Below are 19,691 nucleotides of genomic sequence, written 5' to 3'. Positions count from 1 at the left end.
TAAATAATCCATTATTTATTAATTAGTGGGTCTGACGCTAAAGTAGTTGCTGCCTTTGATTATCCAGTGTTGCCTGCTCTGCTCGTTTTTAAATGTCATTAATAAGATACAACGAAGAGAAAGGGCAAAATATAATTAAATCAACAAAAGAGAGTTAAGCATTTAAATCTATAGCAAAAGCAGAAATTTTTCTAAATGTTTTATACATGTAAAAATTTATGCTGCTGTGCTTTTCTGAATGTAGAATAAAAAAAAAATACCAGCTAATTAAATGAGATCAGTGTTATCAGCTGTTGTCAATGATTAGGAATCTGGTTGGAACAAAAACCTGCAGCCACTAGAGTGTTGCACAAGTTTTTCTGGACTCCAACTCCCATGCAACCCTGCAGGCATCTTAATAAGGTTCAGTCCTGATTAACACTGCCACCTTTTGTGTAGGGGAGTGAACTGCCCCCAGTATGCCCATTTGCCCAGTCCATCTATTTTGGCCCCCTGGCCGGACAAGAATCCATTCTTCATCCCCACTCGGATGCAGGTCCTTCCTTCATGGCACCTAGAAATGCAGTGTACTGTGTATATATATATATATATATATATATATATATATATATATATATATATATATATATATATATATATATGTAATAAGTTTTAATTGGGCCTTCAAAACATTTCAACAATAATAATATAGCCATATGGTAGGTAATGAATATATTAAATTAAGGGCAGCTGGCAAAGGAAAAACATAAAAATTTAAATTCTATTCTGCAAAAGATTCCAGAAAAAATAAAACATCTTGTTGATGGCGATTAGGAAAAGGCAGCTGGCCAACCTTAGGTATTCTACATCTTACAAGAATGAAGACCAATATCCAGTGCTTGGTCAATCATTTGTGATGAAACATTGAAGCTCCCTTTCCAAGGTCATGGAAGACAATTTCGTCAAAATGGTAGCAATGCAAGGACAATATTAATTGACTACTCAGCATCTGTTAATAACACTAAATTATAATGTACCAGAACATAGTTAAACAATGTGTCCAGGGTTGGTGAGGTGAGTGAGATGAATGACCATTGGTAGATGAGAAGAGAGGAGAGGCCTAAATTTTTCGACAAAGAGAGAGTGAGAGAGAGAATGAAGCAGGAAATATGAAGCAAAATGGGTGTGTGATGCAGGCTATTGGTAGCCCCAAATACAATCGCACACAAGTACAAAACACATAAGTATAAAGAAAAAAATAGCATTTTTGTATGACTTTTACTGTTCTTGCTCATGGTCAGCTTATGTTCTGGCTGGTCTAAACATTCATTCTCTTGATGCCTTAGGTTTCTTCAAGCAAATATTAGCTGTATGTGGCAAAGAAAACATTCCTTATTTTGTCATGACCTAACAAGTGCTGTTATATAAAATGTGTTTTACTGAGTAAACCTAATGTAATATGGACTCAACTGTTAATTAAAAGGAAAAAAAAAAACTAACTTATTTTTAAAACACCAAGTCTTCCTTAATAATCTAAGCTTTATGATAAAGAGTTGAATTAGTTGATGACACTCTTTCTTCAATGAATTACAATCTTTCACATCCTATATGCAAATACATATTCATTTTCAAAATATGTGTTTAACCTATTAATGCGCCACACACCCATTGGTTGGTCTTTGATTGTTCTTTTATATTTTTTCTAATTTTTGTTCTATTGTTTTGTATATTATCTGTATCAAATACTTTTTACAGTACCCCCGCAAAGGTTACAATATAATCACAGGCAATAGTAAGCTTTTAATACTGACTAGGACCGTGTTTATTGAAGGACAATCAGTAGAAAATTTAGGAAAAAATGAAAAAGTACATTATTTACAAGCAGGAAATTAGTGCTGAATGTGAGTTTGGAGATCATTCCCTTATGTTCATCTGATATTTACCTTGGACACTTTCATTGTTTCTTCCCTCTCTCTCTTTCTCTCCTGTGTGGAAAGGATTCACCAGCAGCCCAGGTAGTCAGTCCATCCATGGAAGAAAGGAAGGAATTTAAGGAAGACTGAGAAGAGGGACTAGTGTGGGTTTTAGTTTTTGTAGTAGTTTAAAGACTTCATCATTACTGGGAAGATAACAGACATGCATGTTAGATTTTCCATGGTTAACAATGATATAATACTTTCCCCTGTCTATTAAATTTAGTCCCTTTAACAGTGGGCCATTAGTAATTTGTAGAAAATCATAAAAATGTTGCTCTCAACAGACACCGTCATACCATATTTTAGTTTGTTTTTTTAATATACAGTTCACATTTGTACAAGTTATTGGTTTTGTGTTTAATTTCTATCTGGTGAAGCAAAATGATCACAAGAATATTTGCAATTAGATATGTGCTCAGACGCATGCTCAGAGTCAACCCCAGAATTCTGAATTTATGATGCAGCAGTGCCACCCAGTATGTGTGCCATCAAATACCGGTTCTGTATTTCTGAGTAAGTGATATTTGTTAATATACAATTTCTATTCACAGGTCTTAGTAAATGTGATTACGTATTCACTTCTTCTTCATCTCTTCCTACTTTTATGTGGGGTTGTTGCACTTGATAATCATTCTCCATACAATGCAGTCCTGCACCTCCTCAGCAGTCAAGACCCTTCAGATTTTCTTTTACTACTGTATATTCATTCACCTCTGCTTTAGCCTCCCTCACTTTCTCTTCCACTGTACTTCCATTCCCATCAATCTTTTACCCTTATATTCATTGTCTCCCCTCATCATATGTTGTTAACATATAAATGTAAAATGCTCTCAATTGAAAGATGTGTTCCCTATGTTAAGAGCTCACATGATTTTGGTGCATGGTGGTGCGCATGTGTATGTAAAGAAGAATATAATAAAAGGAGACTGCAAGACCAGTGTTTTTTACCCTTGTCGAGAAGCTTCAGAGAGCGTTGTTATTCTTCCTGCGTCAGTATATTACTCAAGCGTATGCTGTTAATAGTTTTCTTGCCATGCAAGAACATTTAGTCTACGTGTCAATATATGTCCATACCACTTCAGCGTACTTTCCTCTCCCACTTGTGTTGTACATCTGATTGTTTCATTTCATATTAGGTCCTTTTTTTTAACTTTACACATCTGTCTCAACATTGTCATTTCTGCCACATCTAACTTCTCCTGCACTTCTTTTACTGCCCATGCCCCAACTTCATACATCATAGGTGATCTTACCACTGTTTTAAAAGCTTTACCTTTAAATTTAATCTGAATTCTTCAATCACATAATACTACTGATACTTTCTTCCATTGTTCCATCCACATTGCACTCTATAAGTTATTTCGGCATCTAATTTTCCATCTTGGGCTACCAATGATCCTAGATATTTAAATTTATAAACTCTTTTAAATGGGTCTGCCTGCAAGTTAACTTCTAAATCCTGATCATCATTAAACCCCATATATTCTATCTTTTTCCTATGTATATTCAATTGTCTATCTTCCAAAGCCCTTCTCCATTCTTCCAGCTTCCTCTTCACTTTCTCTTTTCTAGTGCGCTCACAACACAGTGTCATCAGCAAAAAGCATGCACCATGGGGATTGGACTTTTACCCCATGACTCAGCACATTTGTAACCATATCAAAGATAAAAATTAGATTAAAAGATCCTTGGTGCAAACTTACTCTAAGAAGGATCTTGTCTGTTACCCCAACACTAATTTTAACCTGAATCCTTACTCCCTCATACTGTGCATACCCTGGACAATCCTCGCATACTTCTTAATCCTCATCCAAATCAATAAACAGTGTATGAAAACCTTTCTGTTTGTTTTCAATGCTTTTCTATGAGCTGTCTTAAAGCAAAGACTCACATACCTATGTAGATCACCATCAATGAGCACATTTTCTCTTTCTTGTACCGCCCTAAGTTCTTCATCCATTTGTGCCCGGAAAATGTCCTTCTCGTCTTCCTTACAGCCCACTTGCGAAGCAAATGCACAAATGACATTAACTGCTGTCTCACCAAGGCCCAGCTTGACACTCATCACCCTATTACTCCTCCTATGCACACTGATAAGTCTATATTTTAGTTCTTTGGATATTCCTATATCTACACCATTTTTCCTTTGCTCATTTGCTCCACCATCAAACAACTTAAAGCCTTCACCCAATTCCGTTGCCTTATTCCAACTTGGCTGCAGCATACACAACAGTCCCACTCTCCACTTTTCCATCAGATCTGCTCACTCTCTTCTTGTTCAAATCACATCCTTAACCACATTCTCACCTTTAACTTACCCTTTTCTTTCAATTAAGTGTCTTTTTCTTCAGCTTCTTCTGGACTAACCTCTTTAGATGGGCCTGTCCTTGGCCCAGTATCCATTGCTCACTTCCTACAGGGTTCAGTTGAGACCCCTGTGGTTCACCTAGGGGGTACACCCCAGCATTTTCTGAAGCTGATTGGATTGATTCCATTATTAAGGTTTTGACTGTTTTATAGCCAGATGCCCATCCTGTCACTAACCCTCTCTATATATTCGGGCTGGTGTGCCTCCCCTAATGTTGCCAGATTGATTGTGTACCAATGATTTTGTAAATTATTGGCAAACGTCATTACATTGACATGAAATCATTGGAATTAAAAAGTAAATACAATATGAATGTTTGGATATTACTATTATTTTAATTCAGTAGCTGCCAATGCTCAAGTGTTAGCAACTATGCCATGGTAAGAAAATGATAATAATAACTAAAATATAGGCAAATAATAGAAATGCACCAAGCCCAGGCATAAGCCTTATCAGTTAAATCAGCTCAAAATTGATGGCAAAAGATATAAAAAAACTAAGTCTAAACATAGGAGCAATAAATCTTATAACATCGAACCTTGTCTCCTACTGTATAGATGTGAGGCTGCAGCACTAATCATTATACATCCATATATCTACCGCTGTGTACTATAAATATGTTATCTCTACTCAAATGTATTATGAAACTTGCCATATTTGTGCATGTACACTAATCTATTGTTCTTTTTGTTTTTCAGTTTATTTTCCTTCTTTTTAAGTATTGCACTAAAATTATATACAGTAATTACCTAGCTAAAGCAATTCATTTTGAAAAGTATAATTCTTTACATAACAAATGTATTTTTTCCAACTGTTCTTGGCTTGTTTAATTAGTGTGCCTTATGCAACTTAAGTAGCCATCAAAATGGCACTTGAAGCAGACACATGTGACCTTCAATTTAAGCAAAGGTACATTTATTGCTTCCAATGACTCAGTGTTTAAATAAAAAAAGTTTATTTTTAGACTTTTCAGATGAACTTATTATTGATAAATGAATGAGTTGTAACTTTTTGCATTTATTAACCTATCAGCACTGTAAAGAGCCTAGCTTCTTCCTTTTCTTGCATCTACTGTAGTCGAATCAAAAAGTGATATTGGCTCACACCTCTAGACATCTAGATCCATGGAAATTGGACACTCTAAACTGTTTCCAAGGGTATTCTGTTTTTTCTGCCAGATCCTAGAAATGTGCGAGATTATGGTAATTTCAAATGCTAATTGATAGATTGTGAATGAGTTTAAATGTGACATGTGATGAGCTAATGACCTATACAGGATTAAATTGAGGCTTGTGCCTGATAATATTGGGAAAGTCTCTTGTTTACCTCGTCAGGTAAAAGATGAAGGAATGGACATTACAGTTGTTCACTTAATCTAAAAAATAGGAAGGCACACTTTCAGAATTTCAAAATAAATTAAAATTAACAAGTCAATCAACACATTTGTTTCCCTGTTTGTTAGTTTTTGCTTGATTTTTTTTTTGTATGTATCAGACAAATAAAAATTTCAACCTAAAGTTAAATGTAAACATGATTTAAAAAGCACACTTGCAACACATAAGAAAACATGTCATCTTATAACTAACAACATTTTTTAGCTAACACCCATCCATCCATCATCCAACCCGCTATATCCTAACTACAGGGTCACAGGGGTCTGCTGGGGGCCAATCCCAGCCAACACAGGGCACAAGGCAGGAAACGAACCCCGGGCAGGGCGCCAGCCCACCACAGTTTAAGTAACATTGTTCTCAATATGCTTTCACTGCTGAATGATACATTTTATGATATCCTCTTTATGTATAAAATATAAAAGTATATTATCTATTTGCTCATAAAACACAAATTGATTTTAAATTTTAACGGTAATTATGCAGTACTAGAGCTTACAGATTTTTAATGATAAACTCATTTAATGCATATATTAGACTTACCTTTTGACTGACAACACCTCTTTTTGACTTCTCTTACATAAGACAAAAGTCATGCATTAAAATGTATTTTGATTGTTAAATTATCACTTTAAATTGATGAAGTAGCAGTTAATCAATTTGTCTCTCTTATCAGAGATTATAATTCCATTATTTATTCATTTGTTTGAATTTTTTGTTGATATAAAACATGTGTAACATTTTTAAAGTACTGTAATTGAAATAATCACTACACACAATAAAGTGACATAATGGTTTGAATATGCAAATTCTAACAGGCTTAACTAAGGTTGAGGAGAAGAAAATATGAAAGTTACATCAGCTGAAAAACTGAGGACTCTAACAAATGCAACAAATTAGAATAAAAGGCTTATCATTCAAGTGCATTCTGGAACCTGATTAAATGATTCAAAAGTTTGAGCAATTTGCATTTTTAGTCACTTCATCAAACATTTTTTTTAATGATGACTCACAATTAAAAATAACAAAACAAAAGGCTTGTGGTAGTTCAGTAGCTTCCATAGAAGTAGCTTCCAACTCAAGTGACATTAGAATGGTATCCATTGGCATCCTGTTCTTGAGAGTTAAAATTCCCATTGAAGTCTCAAGGTAGAATTGTTGGCTGCTTTGGCCCATGGTGAAATGCAGGTCTGGAGCTTTATCAATAAAATAAAGCCTTATATGAATATTCAATGCGCTGATAATGCAGCAGTGATGTTACTTTAATATGAATGAGTATGTATTTTAAAACTCTATGCTCTATGCTTTAGAAAGCATTCAGACCCCTTGACTGTTTTGCATTTTGCTGCGTTGCAGACTTAAACTAAAATTGTTTACATTTTTTTTCCTTCATCAGTCAAAACTCATTACCCTAGGATGACAAAGCAAAAGCAAGATTTTGGAAATTTTGCAATTTATTAAAACAAAAAAACTGAAATATCTTTTTGACTCAAGAATTCTGACCCTTTACTCAGTGTTTTGTTGAAGCTCCTTTGGCAGCAATTAGAGCCTGGAGACTTCTTGGGTATGACGTAACAAACTGCACACTACTGGATTTGGGGATTTAATTTTCTGCAAGATCTGTTTCTTTTAAACTCCATCAGTGCACAGCTATTTTCAGGTCTCCCCAGAGATGCTTGATTGGGTTCAAATCTAGGCTCTGCTTGAGCCACTCAAAAGCATTCACAGAGCTGATCCTCATCCACTCCTATGCAGCTTTTGCTTTGTGCTTAGGTTTATTATCCTGTTGGAAGATTAACATTCGGCATAGTTTGAGTTCCAGAATTTCTCTTGAAAAGTTTTTTTTTTTTAATTAAGGATATCTATGTACTTTGCTCTGTTCAGCTTTCCCTCAGTCCTGACTTCCAATCCCAGCTGCTGAAAAACAACCCTACAGCATGATGCTGCCGCCACCACGCTTCATGATTGGAGAAGTATTGTGCAAGTGATGAGTAGTGTCTGGTTTCTTCCAGACATTAAGCTTAGGATTGAGGCCATTCAATTGAATCTTGGTTTCATCATATCAGAGAATCTTATTTTTCATAGACTGAGAGCCCTTTAGGTGCTTTATTGCAAATTCTAGCAGGTTTTCATCTATCATCTGGCCACAATAAAGCCCAGATTAGTGGAGTGCTGAAGTTGTGGTTGTTCTTCTGTGACTTTTACCCAGTTCCACACATGTTTTTTCAAGCTCAGGAAGGTAACTAAAGGGTTCTTGTTTCTCCCGTAAACACCCATTTTTTTTTCAGACAGCCAGCTCTAGGAAGAGCCATGGTTGTTACACGGCCACTGTGCGCTTGGGATCACTCAATGATGTACACATTTTCTTGTAGCCTTCTGCAGATCTGTGTCACAACACAATCCTTTCTTCATGATCTGCAGGCAATTTCTTAAACCTCTTGGCTTGGTTTTTTCTCTAGTACACATTGTCAACTGTGGGATATTTTGTAGATGCCATTTCCTTATCATCCATTATCCAACCCGCTATATCCTAACTACAGGGTCACGGGGGTCTGCTGGAGGCAATCCCAGCTAACACAAGGCGCAAGGCAGGAAACAAACCCCAGGCAGGGTAGGCCCGCCACAGGGAGCACACACATTCCCACACCAAGCACACACTAGGGACAATTTAGAATCACCAGTGCACCTAACCTGCATGTCTTTGGACTGTGGGAGGAAACCGGAGTACCTGGAGGAAACCCACGGAGAGCATGCAAACTCTCCTAACTGCGAGGCAGCAGCGCTACCCACTGCGCCACTGTGCCGTCCCATTTCCTTATCATAAACAATCAAATTAGTTGATAACCAATGAACTCTAAACAAGGTGTAGAAACATCTCAATAGTGATTGATAGAATAAGATGAACCTTAGCCAATTTCCAAGTGTCATAGCAAAGGGCTGAATGCTTCTGTAAATAGGATATTTCATTTTTCTATTATTAATAAACATGCAGAAATCCCTAAAATTCTATGTTTGTTTTGTCATTCTGGGATATTGAGTGTTTGAATCATTTTAGCATAAGGATGCAACAAAACAAAATGTAGCAAAAGTGATGGAGTTTGAGTACCTTTTGAAGTCACAGTCCCCAGACAACTGTATATCTCTTGGAGGGTCACCAGTGTTTGAATGGGTCCATTTTCTGATTTCTTGTGTTTCAAGGGTAAATGCAAGTGTTCTTTCAAGGCATGAACTATTGTCTTACATGCTGATTTGGATATTATACTTCTAATACATAATCCAGCATGACACACTGCTGCCTGATAATAGATTTGATGGGGCAATTAAAAGGTTGTACTATTTTCCATCCTGCACCATCTCATACAGGAGTGCAGTCACTTGTAACTCCCTAAGACTCCTGCTATTTACTAAGTTCCTAGTATGACAACTTTTTTATTGTACATTTTTCTTCTAATATTTGAAAACGCACTCTCTTGTTTTTGAATTAGTTCCGAGGGTGGGATATACACTTGTGTGATGTCTAGACATTTTGTTATATGAGCCATTTTGTTTCTATAGTGTATATGTAGCAGATTCAAACTATAATTCTGAAAACCCTAAATAGTCCTTGTCGCAGTAGGAGGCGCTAGTGCTCCCTTGAACCCTCAGGTACCACGCCAAACACCAGGTAAAAGTCCAATAATTATTATTTATTATAATAATTAAGTGCACAAAGCACCACCACTCCACTATTCTCAATAAACAATAATTAATCCAATAAATCACAATCCTGCACTCCCAGACGCATTGCCCTCCTACCACCCAGCTCAGCTCGCCATCTGGGAGCTCCCTCAGTCCTTTTATATTCCCTGACCCGGAAGTGTTCCCAATCCAACAGTCCACAAGTCCTTATTCCTTCCGGGTCAGGGTAAATAATGCTTTTCTTCACCCCAGAAGCCCGTCGCTCTTCCTGTGATGAACTTCCGGGTCATAGTGTGCAAATGAGTCCACTGGCCTCCCGACAGCGACTCCCAGTGATCCCCAAGGTATCCAGCTGGGCTGTGCATAAAAACTACATAGTCCATAAGGTCCTGCTGGAATTCGGAGCCCGTCCATGCTCTCGGGAGCTCCTCCTGGCGGCTTGGGGGTGAGGGCCAGAATAAGAAGCCGGCCATCCACAACATCCTTTACATTTTCACATTTGTATTACATTTGAAAAAAAATATATATATATATATATATATCGTTTACATCATACTTTATAAACCTAATTGTTTTCAATCTCATTTGACTTAGGAAGCTCTGCTATTTATGGTTGTGAGAGGATCCTTAGGGACTAACTCTGATATAAGCCCTTGTGCAATTTGTTTCTATGGCTGCAGATCTGTTGCATCCTTAGAATTAGCAGAATCTGAATTTTGTCAGTTTTATATTCTATAAAGAAACTTGCATTGGGATACAAAAGTAAAATGATCTGGTTCTTACTAAACAAAAAGCAAAAAAAAAAATCTTAGCATTGCTTCAGGGCATAACATGAGGATTGTAAATCTATAAATATTTTCCCTGTACATGCTTACTTATCAGCATAAGGTACATCTCACATGAGGCAAGTTATTAATACCATAATAATAAGAACTGAAAGAAATATAAAGTAATTCACTGATTTTCAGTGCAATGCTTGCAAAAGTGGTGACATCAGGGCAAACATGACTTCATTTAGCTGGATCGTATTTCCACGGAGATATACTAAAACTACTCCTGAACTCTGGGTTCAGTCCTCTGCCCAGTCTCTACTGGTGTGGAGTTTGCATGTTCTCTATATACCCATCTAGAGTTTCATTGGAATGTCTAGTTTTCTTCCCATATTCTAAAGGCATGCATGTGTGGTAGATTAAATGGTGGCTCTAAACTGACCAGGCATGAGTGAAAAAATACTCTGACCCTGTACTAAAGAAGGTTCATTAATTGAATCAACGGATGGATGTATTGATGTTTACTCTGCACAACAAAAAAAGAAAAAGTAAGGAATTGCCTTAAGGTTAATTACTCTAATATACTATTCCTCCATAAGTAACATTCTCCAATGTTCAGAATGTCAAGGATTCTCATCTGCATAATATATGAAAGGTAAATAAAGTATGTCTGCTTAAAAGACAGAATACAAGCTCTTTAAGAAAGAAATAAATATCAATGGAATGAGTATCAGAGGATATGTTATTTTTTATTATGTAAGAGATTTTAAATAATCATGTAATGTGAGGGTGTTTCACCTCTAAGTGATATTTAAAGCAATCTGTGTTAGCCAACTAAGTACAGTGTGAAAATTCAAATTTAATTAGCTCCCTTGGGTGTTTTTTTTTTCTTTACAGAATTGTACTAAGTGCTGTGTCAGACTACTTTGCTGCTATGTTCACAAGTGATGTTTGCGAAGCAAAGCAAGAAGAAATCAAAATGGAGGGTATTGACCCAAATGCTCTTTGGGATTTGGTGCAATTTGCATACACAGGTACTGTTTTCATCAACTGTTTATCAACATTCTTTTATAAGAGCACAGTTTTAGAAAGTGGATTTACTTAATTATTTTTCTTCATTTGAAACATGCTATTTTTTCCATCCCCATGGCAATTGAAAGTAACATTACTTCTACTACATTGAGAATCTGTTATTTCCTTACAAATGTACAGTATATGGCTTGCACATGGTTCAGCACAGTGGCACAAGAGTAGAGTTATCAATTAAAAAATGATTTCACACCAAAGTTCAATAGAGGTAAACAACCCAGCAAGAGAGAAACTTCAAAGGATGTCAATAATGTATGCCGTCTGAAAGCTGGTGTGCTACCTATAAGCAGAGAACTTCTAAAGATCATAGAAAATGTATGCAGTGAATTTCCTGCCAAAAGTATTACTGTCAGGTACATTAACATCTATAGGAAAAATCCACTTGTTGAGGTAGTGATCTGAATGTAATAATCCCAAGGACTACAACTATTAGCCCTAGAACGTGATGTGTGACAGCTGTCATTGAAACGCTAGGGGAAGCTAAAAAAACGTTAGAAGTAGGCAATTTTTAAAAATTGTTATTTAAAAGACATAACTCACTGACATTAATTGTGCATGATATCAACACAATAGGCAGACAATTATTAGACACATTCAGGCAAAAGAAAGCATAGAATTGCAAAATAAAATGCATTAGGAATTACAAGGGTTTAAAAATGTGTACTGCAAGCCCTTACAACCTAAACTCCCCCAGGAGACAGCACTGAAGTTTAAAAGAGTTAAGGCTGAGGATTCAAATTTTTCCAAATATTAATACCAGTATGCTTTATGCCTTTGTGATACATACAGTAGGCTGCCCGCAGCTGGCACACTCCCCTGAACCCGGGTTGTGAATAGTCATAAAACTGAGAAAGGAATGGTCAATGAGGATCCAAAACAGCAAGGAATGGTACAAACACTGCACTATGTATTTTATTTAAACAAAATGTTTAAAAACCAAAGCGCAGTGCAGTCCTTTTGTGAATAAATAAATAAACACTTATTGATAAAAAAGTGTTTGTGGAGATCAAAAGCTAATAAATAAACAATCCAATTAATAAATAATCAAAACAGCTACAATCCACAAGATGTGTGTCTTTAAAAACCTCACTTAAGCCTTGGTGCATCCAACTAAAATTGACGTTTCCTCAGCTTATCCTTTTCAATCTCCTTAACAAGAAGAGATATCCATTGGCAAGCACAATCATCAAAACTAGCTCATGTTCCCATTACCATCCCATGGCCTTTAGCAAGAAACCTTGCCAGTCCTTGCTTTCACCTGTTCAGCCATCAAACTGCCTCTGTTTCATTTCATTTCAATTCATTTCTTTCCTTCCTTTAAACCTCCGGACTCTCGTTCTTTTTGTTCTTCTCTCTGACTTTCTCCCCTGACTGTGCTGCTCAGGCTCTTTTTATGCTTCAGCAGGCACAGGTACCAAATTACTCACCCCAGAGTGCTAATGAGGAAATCGGCTGGACTGCACACATATGCAAGTGAATGATGGGCTCCGCCAATTCCGCCATCAACATCCCAGTGCTGCTCGTTCATGCTTCTGCAAGCACTTACACATGCTCCAAGCGTGAACACAGTTTTTATTCTAAAATTCCTCACACTGTCACGGAGCCCATATTGCATTACCAACGCCTTATTATACATTTTTTGAAGATTATTGAGCTTATATACCTTGTGCATAAAAACAATGCAAAGTTCGTATCATAAAATGGACTCAAAGCATTTAGACTCCTTCAATGTCTGCCCACTTTATTGTATTGTTGATTTAATCTTAAATTGGTAAATGTGCCATCTGAGCCTATCAATCTATGCTCAATAACCCATTGTAATGTATTAAAAATTAAAAACTGAAATTGCTCATTCATTAATATTCAACCCTTCAATTATTATTTTGTAGAAGCCTATTTGGAATCAGTTACAACTTTGATTAAGTTGTACAAGCTTGAAAGCTTTAAACACTTGGATTTGGGCAGTTTGTTCCATTCTTCTAGGCAGATCCTCTCAATCTCTGTTAAAGTAGATGGAAAGCAGTTTTAAACTGCCATCTTTGAGTCTATCCACATATGTTCTATGATGTCTAAGTCTGGGCTTTGGATGGGCCACTCAAGGACAGCCAGAGACTTGTCTCAAAGCCACTTCAGCATTCTCTTTACTATATGCACTTGGTCATAATCATGCTGAAAGATCTACTGTCGCCACAGTCTGAGACTGCATGTACTCTGAAGCAGATTTTCTTCAAGGACCTCTGCGTATTTGGCTGCATTTCCCATTATCTACCGCTGAGAACCACTCCCATAGCACGATGATGCCACCACCATGCTTCACCATACAGATGGTATTAGGTGATGAGTTGAGTTTGGTCTTCTACAGACAGTGATCTTGCCAAAGCGTTCAATTATGGTCCCATCAGACAAGAGATTCTTTTTCTTCATGCTTCCAGACTCTTGTAAATGTCTTGTACTCAAGATTGGCTTCCGTCTAGCTACTATACCATAAAACCTGATTGATGAAGTGCTACTGAAATAGTTGTCCTTTTGTCCGGCTCTCCCATCTCAGCAGAGGATTTCTGAAGTCAACCATTAGTGACCACTGAGTTCTTGGTTACCTCCCTGACCAAGGTCCTTTATCCCTAGTTACTCAGTTTAGCTGGATGGCCAATTCTAGGAAAAGCTGTGGTGGTTCCAAACATATGACATTTCACAATTATTTTGGCCACTATGCTCATGGGAATACTCAAAGCTTTAGAAATGGCTTTATACCTAATTTAGGCTACTGCAGAGCATTCTGTGAATTTCATAGGTGGTGGTTGTGGTGGTAGTTGTTGTTGTTGATGATGATGATGATGTTGTGTTTTTCATTTTTTTGTACTGAAATGCAGTGTGAATTGTGGGACTTTATATAAACTGGTAGGTGCCTTTCTAAACTGTGTCCAGTTAATTCAATTTGCCACAGGTAGAATCCAATCATGTTCTAGATACAAGGATAATTAAAGCAAATAGGATGCACCAGACCAGAATTTAAAGCTCCACAGCAAAGGATCAGAATGAATTATTTTGATTTTTAATAAATTATCAAACCTTTCTGAAAACATGTTTAAATTAATGGACAAAAGTGGCAAATTTATCTAATTAAAATTAAATCTACAATCCAATAAAGAGTGCAGGGGTGATTTCAACTTATGTGATCGATTATTTTGTGTTTTATGTTTGTAATTAATTTAGGGCACTTGGCAGAGAGCTCTTTTTACTTTGACATTAAAAAGATTTCTGTTGATCAATGTCAAAAGAGCAAAAATAAATTCACTGTGATTCAATATTGTATAGCAATAAAAATACTTTTTATAGGCCCATTATATTAAATATTGAAACTACTATATTTTACTCTGTCATTGTAGTCTGTTTATTTATGTAGTTATAGTAGTAGGAATAGTATTGTCTTATGTACAGAGTACAGTAAACATCTTACTTGTATGGCCTAACAAAATGTTGATAAAAGTTATATGGTTTGTAATTTGTCATATTACTGAATACACAGTAGTAAATGAATGTAAGCGTGTTTATGCTTGTACTCGGTGAAGAGTGCTGCACAAAACAAGAAAAATAAAATTAAATTATTTAAATGCCTTTTTATATAATCCACCTCTTACTCCTGTGGTAACGATTTAAACTCTATATGCAGAAAACTTAAGAATTGTCAATTAAAAAAATTTTCAACTGAAGTTTAATGCAGATATTTTGTTACAATGCAGTAAACATTTTCTTTTCAGTGGTTAGTACTACAAGTGAGTATTACTCTAGTTATATATAAAAAGTATACTTTCGGTTTAAAAGTGAAAAATGCAGGTGGGGGGAAATAATACCATTAACTGTGAGCATACGACTCCTTATGCTGGGAAATAACACTGTAGACAGCTTCATAAAAAATGTGCTCAAGCTATAGTATAGGAATAGGTGGAGATAGTTAAAAAAACCAGAACAAAAAATCTATCTGTTGAGGAAATGAAAGAAAGATCAGTTATGGATCTGAGGTGTCAAAAAAACTGCTTGAGGACTGAGAATCTGCTAGTGGAAAGTAAAGCAGTCAGTGTCCATGATGAGAGAGAGAGGGAGAAAGAGAAAAAGAATTATAAGGACAAGAGAAATGGTATGCTTGAGGGGTGATAGAATGCAGGACCAGCTTTGAATGGGGATGCAAATTAATTAAAAAATGGAGGACTGACATTTAACTGGAAAGGTAATCTGTTGTGCTCCTGCTGCATAAATTTAGTTTGAAAAATGAGCAGAGTGTCACTGACTTGAGGAAATAAAATCTCAGAACACGGCACTGGTAAGACATATTCATGAGAAGAATGTATGCTCTGTCATGAACAACTTTTTAGGAGATCATTCACCCTAAGGAGAGAACACACAATCATGTTATTGACGCATGATTGTAACTAATATTTAGTAACTAATGTTTAGCTGTCCTGATGAGATAAAGTAAGTAATCAATGGAAAATGGAGCACCTTCCTCATGGTATTGTCGTACATGAAACAGTAGTTTAACAAAGAATAAAAAAGATAGAATACTTGAGTAATTAATCTAAGCCAAGAAAAAATAAATAAAAAAGAAGTATGCAAGCACCATTTTCAAAAGGTGTCACAAATATTTGGAAACACTTTACTACTGAAAAAGAAAAATGAAAAAGAGAATGCTTCTTAAAAAGTCTTAGACACAAATTTACCCAAAACTACTGTATACCTAATTTTATGGACAACCAAACATAAATATGAATGCTTTATAAAGGCTAATATCCTCCTGCTCTATGGTGTAGGCTTCTGATTTCTTGATGTTTTTAAAAAAATGCTTGCATGGCCTGTCAGATTTAGTATTAATTTACTAATACTGAAATGGTTGTCTCGAGGTCTTATGGTAGCACCAGCGCCAGAGGTAGGACAGTTTTGAGGGTGACATACAAACAAAAAGGCCATATTGGTGGGACAGTTTCCCCTGCCACTTTCCCAAATGTCGTAAAATGAAACAATGGCAATTTTGTATACAAAGCACAAAGATCCCTGAATGATGTAATGAGCCATAATGTGCTTATTGGTGGGCTTCACTTAACCTGGTTCTCTGATGCAATGAAATCAAGATTGTTATGGTAGGACTGGGTGTGAGGCAGGAAACGACCGTGGACAGGAGGTAAAGTCAATCACGTGACAATCCGTCATCTCCCATGATCAAATCATAAATATTCAAGGCAAACAATCATCCTCATTTTACAGTACATGTTTGTTTAATATAATATATACCTCAACAGAATCCTTGAAGTCTTGTTCTCTCTCTCTGAACACCAAAAGGCCATTCAGCAGGATTAAATGTTGATACTTATTGGCTGCTTTAAAAAACATTTGGATTTTCTCTGAATATATCCATATTATTAATTAATGAAATACTAGCCTTGAGGCCTCAATTTTCATACAGTGTAAAACTGATTTATTAACCCTACTCTAGGATATGACACCCAATCCCAATTCTTCTTGCTATTTGTTTGTGCATGTTGTTAAGAGTTTAAAGAAATTTTAAGATTTTTTATTTAATCATTCCTGATTTATCACTTCCATATGCGTTAAACATAATGTGTGTGTTTCATAAGATCTGTTGATTTAATGTGAATTTGAGCAAGATAATCTTATTACAGGTGAATGCTCCTCATGTAAATTAATTTCTGAACATATAACTTTTATTTTTTGTCATCGGTTTACATATATGGGAATTATATTTTTACCATTGTGTAAAGACCCTCTATCCAAAGTTGGTTTTCATCTCGTGCCCAATTCAATTGGCGTAGGATCTTGAATTGAATTGAGCAGCTTAAAAAATGTAACACTGTAATATGATTTATTTAGGACAGGAAAAGGATCTGGCTAAATAAGTCATCATAGTTCTAAAATAGAAGGGTAGATGGCTTAAAGAACACCTCTGTTCACCACTGTCAAATTTTCAGTATTCAGTATTCAGTAATTTTTAGTATTATTGAACAGTTAACATACATATTTTTAATTTTTAGAAAATACGATATCACAATGAATCCATGCATGAATGGTTACACATTCAAACAATTTCACCCTCCATCTTTACTTCTTGCTTCAGTATGCATAAATTGTCACAAACACAACAAACAATTTAACAATCGCTGAGCATTTGAAGGGGTAAACACTACATTTACATGACAATTACTCCGCCTCCCTTAAAATACTTAAGATTGAATGAATGGTGTCAAATATATATTTGCATGCATATAACCCCTTGCATAATTTCCATTATATGCAGGTCAGACATTTTACTTAAAATAATTTAAAATTAACTAACAAGTCTAACCTTTCCAGCCTTGTGCCTGCTTGTCAATTTACTTCAGACTAAGTACCTTCAAACTATACCTGAGCTTGTATAAAAATTATTCCTGATATAAAGAGAGACTACTTTGGAAAACATGCCTTGCAATTAAATTTTCATAAAATGAATAAAAACAGTGAGAGACTGTTTGAGGCATGGAATAATTTGGCTCAGAATTTTACATTGCATGCAGCATTTCAGTTTCAGAATATATAAAATCCACCTGAGATTAGCCCTTGTCTATGCCTGTTTGCCAATGCCGCATACTGTGGTTATGCATTCAGATTCAGGTTTTTTGGACAAAAAAATTTACTTTGTGCATCTGAATTTTTATATGTTTACGCAGATTTCCACTTTTGTCTGCATGCCATATTTTAGTGTGTATTCTAAGCATGACGTTATACATGAGGCCCCAGATTATCAATCTTCCTTGTGTTGTTTTTCCTAACTTGCTTTCTTGAGCTTTGTATGTCGTCTCTCCTGGAGAATAGGAAAAAAACACCTCTCAAAGTTTTGTTGTAGGAAGAAACATATTTGAGATCTCTCAAAACACTTCAGAAGCTGATTATTTTCAGATCTGTTTTTGAACATTATGCCTGTTTGCTTGAAAATTTACTACCAAAAAATATCAAGATCCAGAAACATGGCAACTTCTTTGAAGGTCTGGTTTTTGGACTTTAAAGCAGTCTTACTGATAGATTTTTTTGTATTTGTTTTCCCTGGGGCACTGATGTATATGTGCAGACAATCACATTCTCCAGAATACTTTTGCCAAGAATGCCAATGTAGTAAAGAAATGGAATTTTGTTTCTTTAAACAAAAATAATTAAAGATAGGCATGGACAGATAGAGGACAGATAAATATAAAGGACACAAAACCCTACAGACTTGTAGGCATGATTTCATAGTTGTTGACTCTCTCACTATTACGTGGGATTTCTAGGCCAATTTCCCACCAACATACCACCATTTAAGCCCTTAGCTCAGTGTTTATTTAAAAATTCTAACTTCTTTTCTTGCTATCAACTCTGCCACTATTGTACTTTAACTGAGGTAACACTAAAGAAAGTTTATATAGTGTCCCAAGATCACCAAGCTACTGTTTGGTGATCCTGTGATGGAGCCATACAACCAGTTTCCACCTAATCTTTTACAGGCTACTTATCAGCACAGGTACCACAGTTTCTTTTGGGTTGATTTCTGTCTAACAGCCAAGTCTGTGAGTTCTTATGCCTGGTCTCATTACCTTTCTGACCCTGGCTATCACATAACAAATTCAGATTAATTTATTTCATTATTGAAATTGATTTTCTTATGTTGTAAACAGAGGATTAGCTAGGGTTTTCAGCGACCGGGGACAACTGAAGATTTCGCGCCCCCACCTGTTTTCCAAAATGCAATGGGGAAGGGAGAGAAAATTTAAAAAAATGTATTTAAAGTTATAATATTTTAAGAAAAAAATTTCATATAAGTGTTCTTTAAAATCTAAATCCATCATTAGTTTTTGAAAGAAAGAATTCATTTTCCGCATTTAAAAATGATTTTAAAGAAAGTATATAGCAAATTATAAAACAAAATAATTACAGTATATATTTATAAAAACTGCATTACTTACAATTTATTCGTACAGAAATATGATGGGGAAACGTCTAGACTTTTTCAGCCATCTACTAGAATACTTCACCACAGCCCAATCAATTTTCTATCAAACACATAAACACAAATCACTTGGCACACAGAAATGGAGTTTGCAACAACTTAGACAATGATACACTAATGCCTCATGTCAGTCGCGTGACCTGTTTAATAACATCAAAAATGTTTCTGTGGTGGGAGTCAAGCATGCTAGAGTAGTGGAGAGGATAAATTATTGTCTGTTGGGTATATAGAACTAATATGTGCTTCAAAATCAGAAAGAGACAAAAAACATAGGAAAAAGATATCCTCATACTGATGGAGTGAGTATGCAAATGTTTTTTATTTACATTTTAGTGCATTTAAGAATGGAAAACATTTCATTCTAAAATTTCTCAACATCAATTTTGCGCCCCCTGGATGCTGTGCCTGGGGACA

The 19,691-nt window shown here is 35.8% G+C and overlaps 1 protein-coding gene across 2 annotated transcripts in view; it reads left to right on the top strand.

Annotated features, from left to right (window-relative positions):
- The window catches only part of LOC120523745 (kelch-like protein 1), a 422,640-nt gene that overhangs the window by 103,317 nt on the left and 299,632 nt on the right, over positions 1 to 19,691 (top strand). For both annotated transcript variants that reach the window (XR_005632692.1, XM_039745321.1), the window contains exon 3: positions 11,060 to 11,196. Coding sequence is in view for 1 of the 2 variants with exons in the window: in XM_039745321.1 (XP_039601255.1) it covers positions 11,060 to 11,196 (137 nt within the window). In the remaining variant the exon portion in view is untranslated. The remainder of the gene's footprint in view (positions 1 to 11,059; positions 11,197 to 19,691) is intronic.

This window comes from Polypterus senegalus, chromosome 2 (genome assembly GCF_016835505.1).
Source record: "Polypterus senegalus isolate Bchr_013 chromosome 2, ASM1683550v1, whole genome shotgun sequence".
Lineage (NCBI taxonomy): Eukaryota > Metazoa > Chordata > Cladistia > Polypteriformes > Polypteridae > Polypterus > Polypterus senegalus.
The sequence above is the reverse complement of the archived record's forward strand: the minus strand, read 5'-3'. Positions and strand labels throughout refer to the sequence as shown.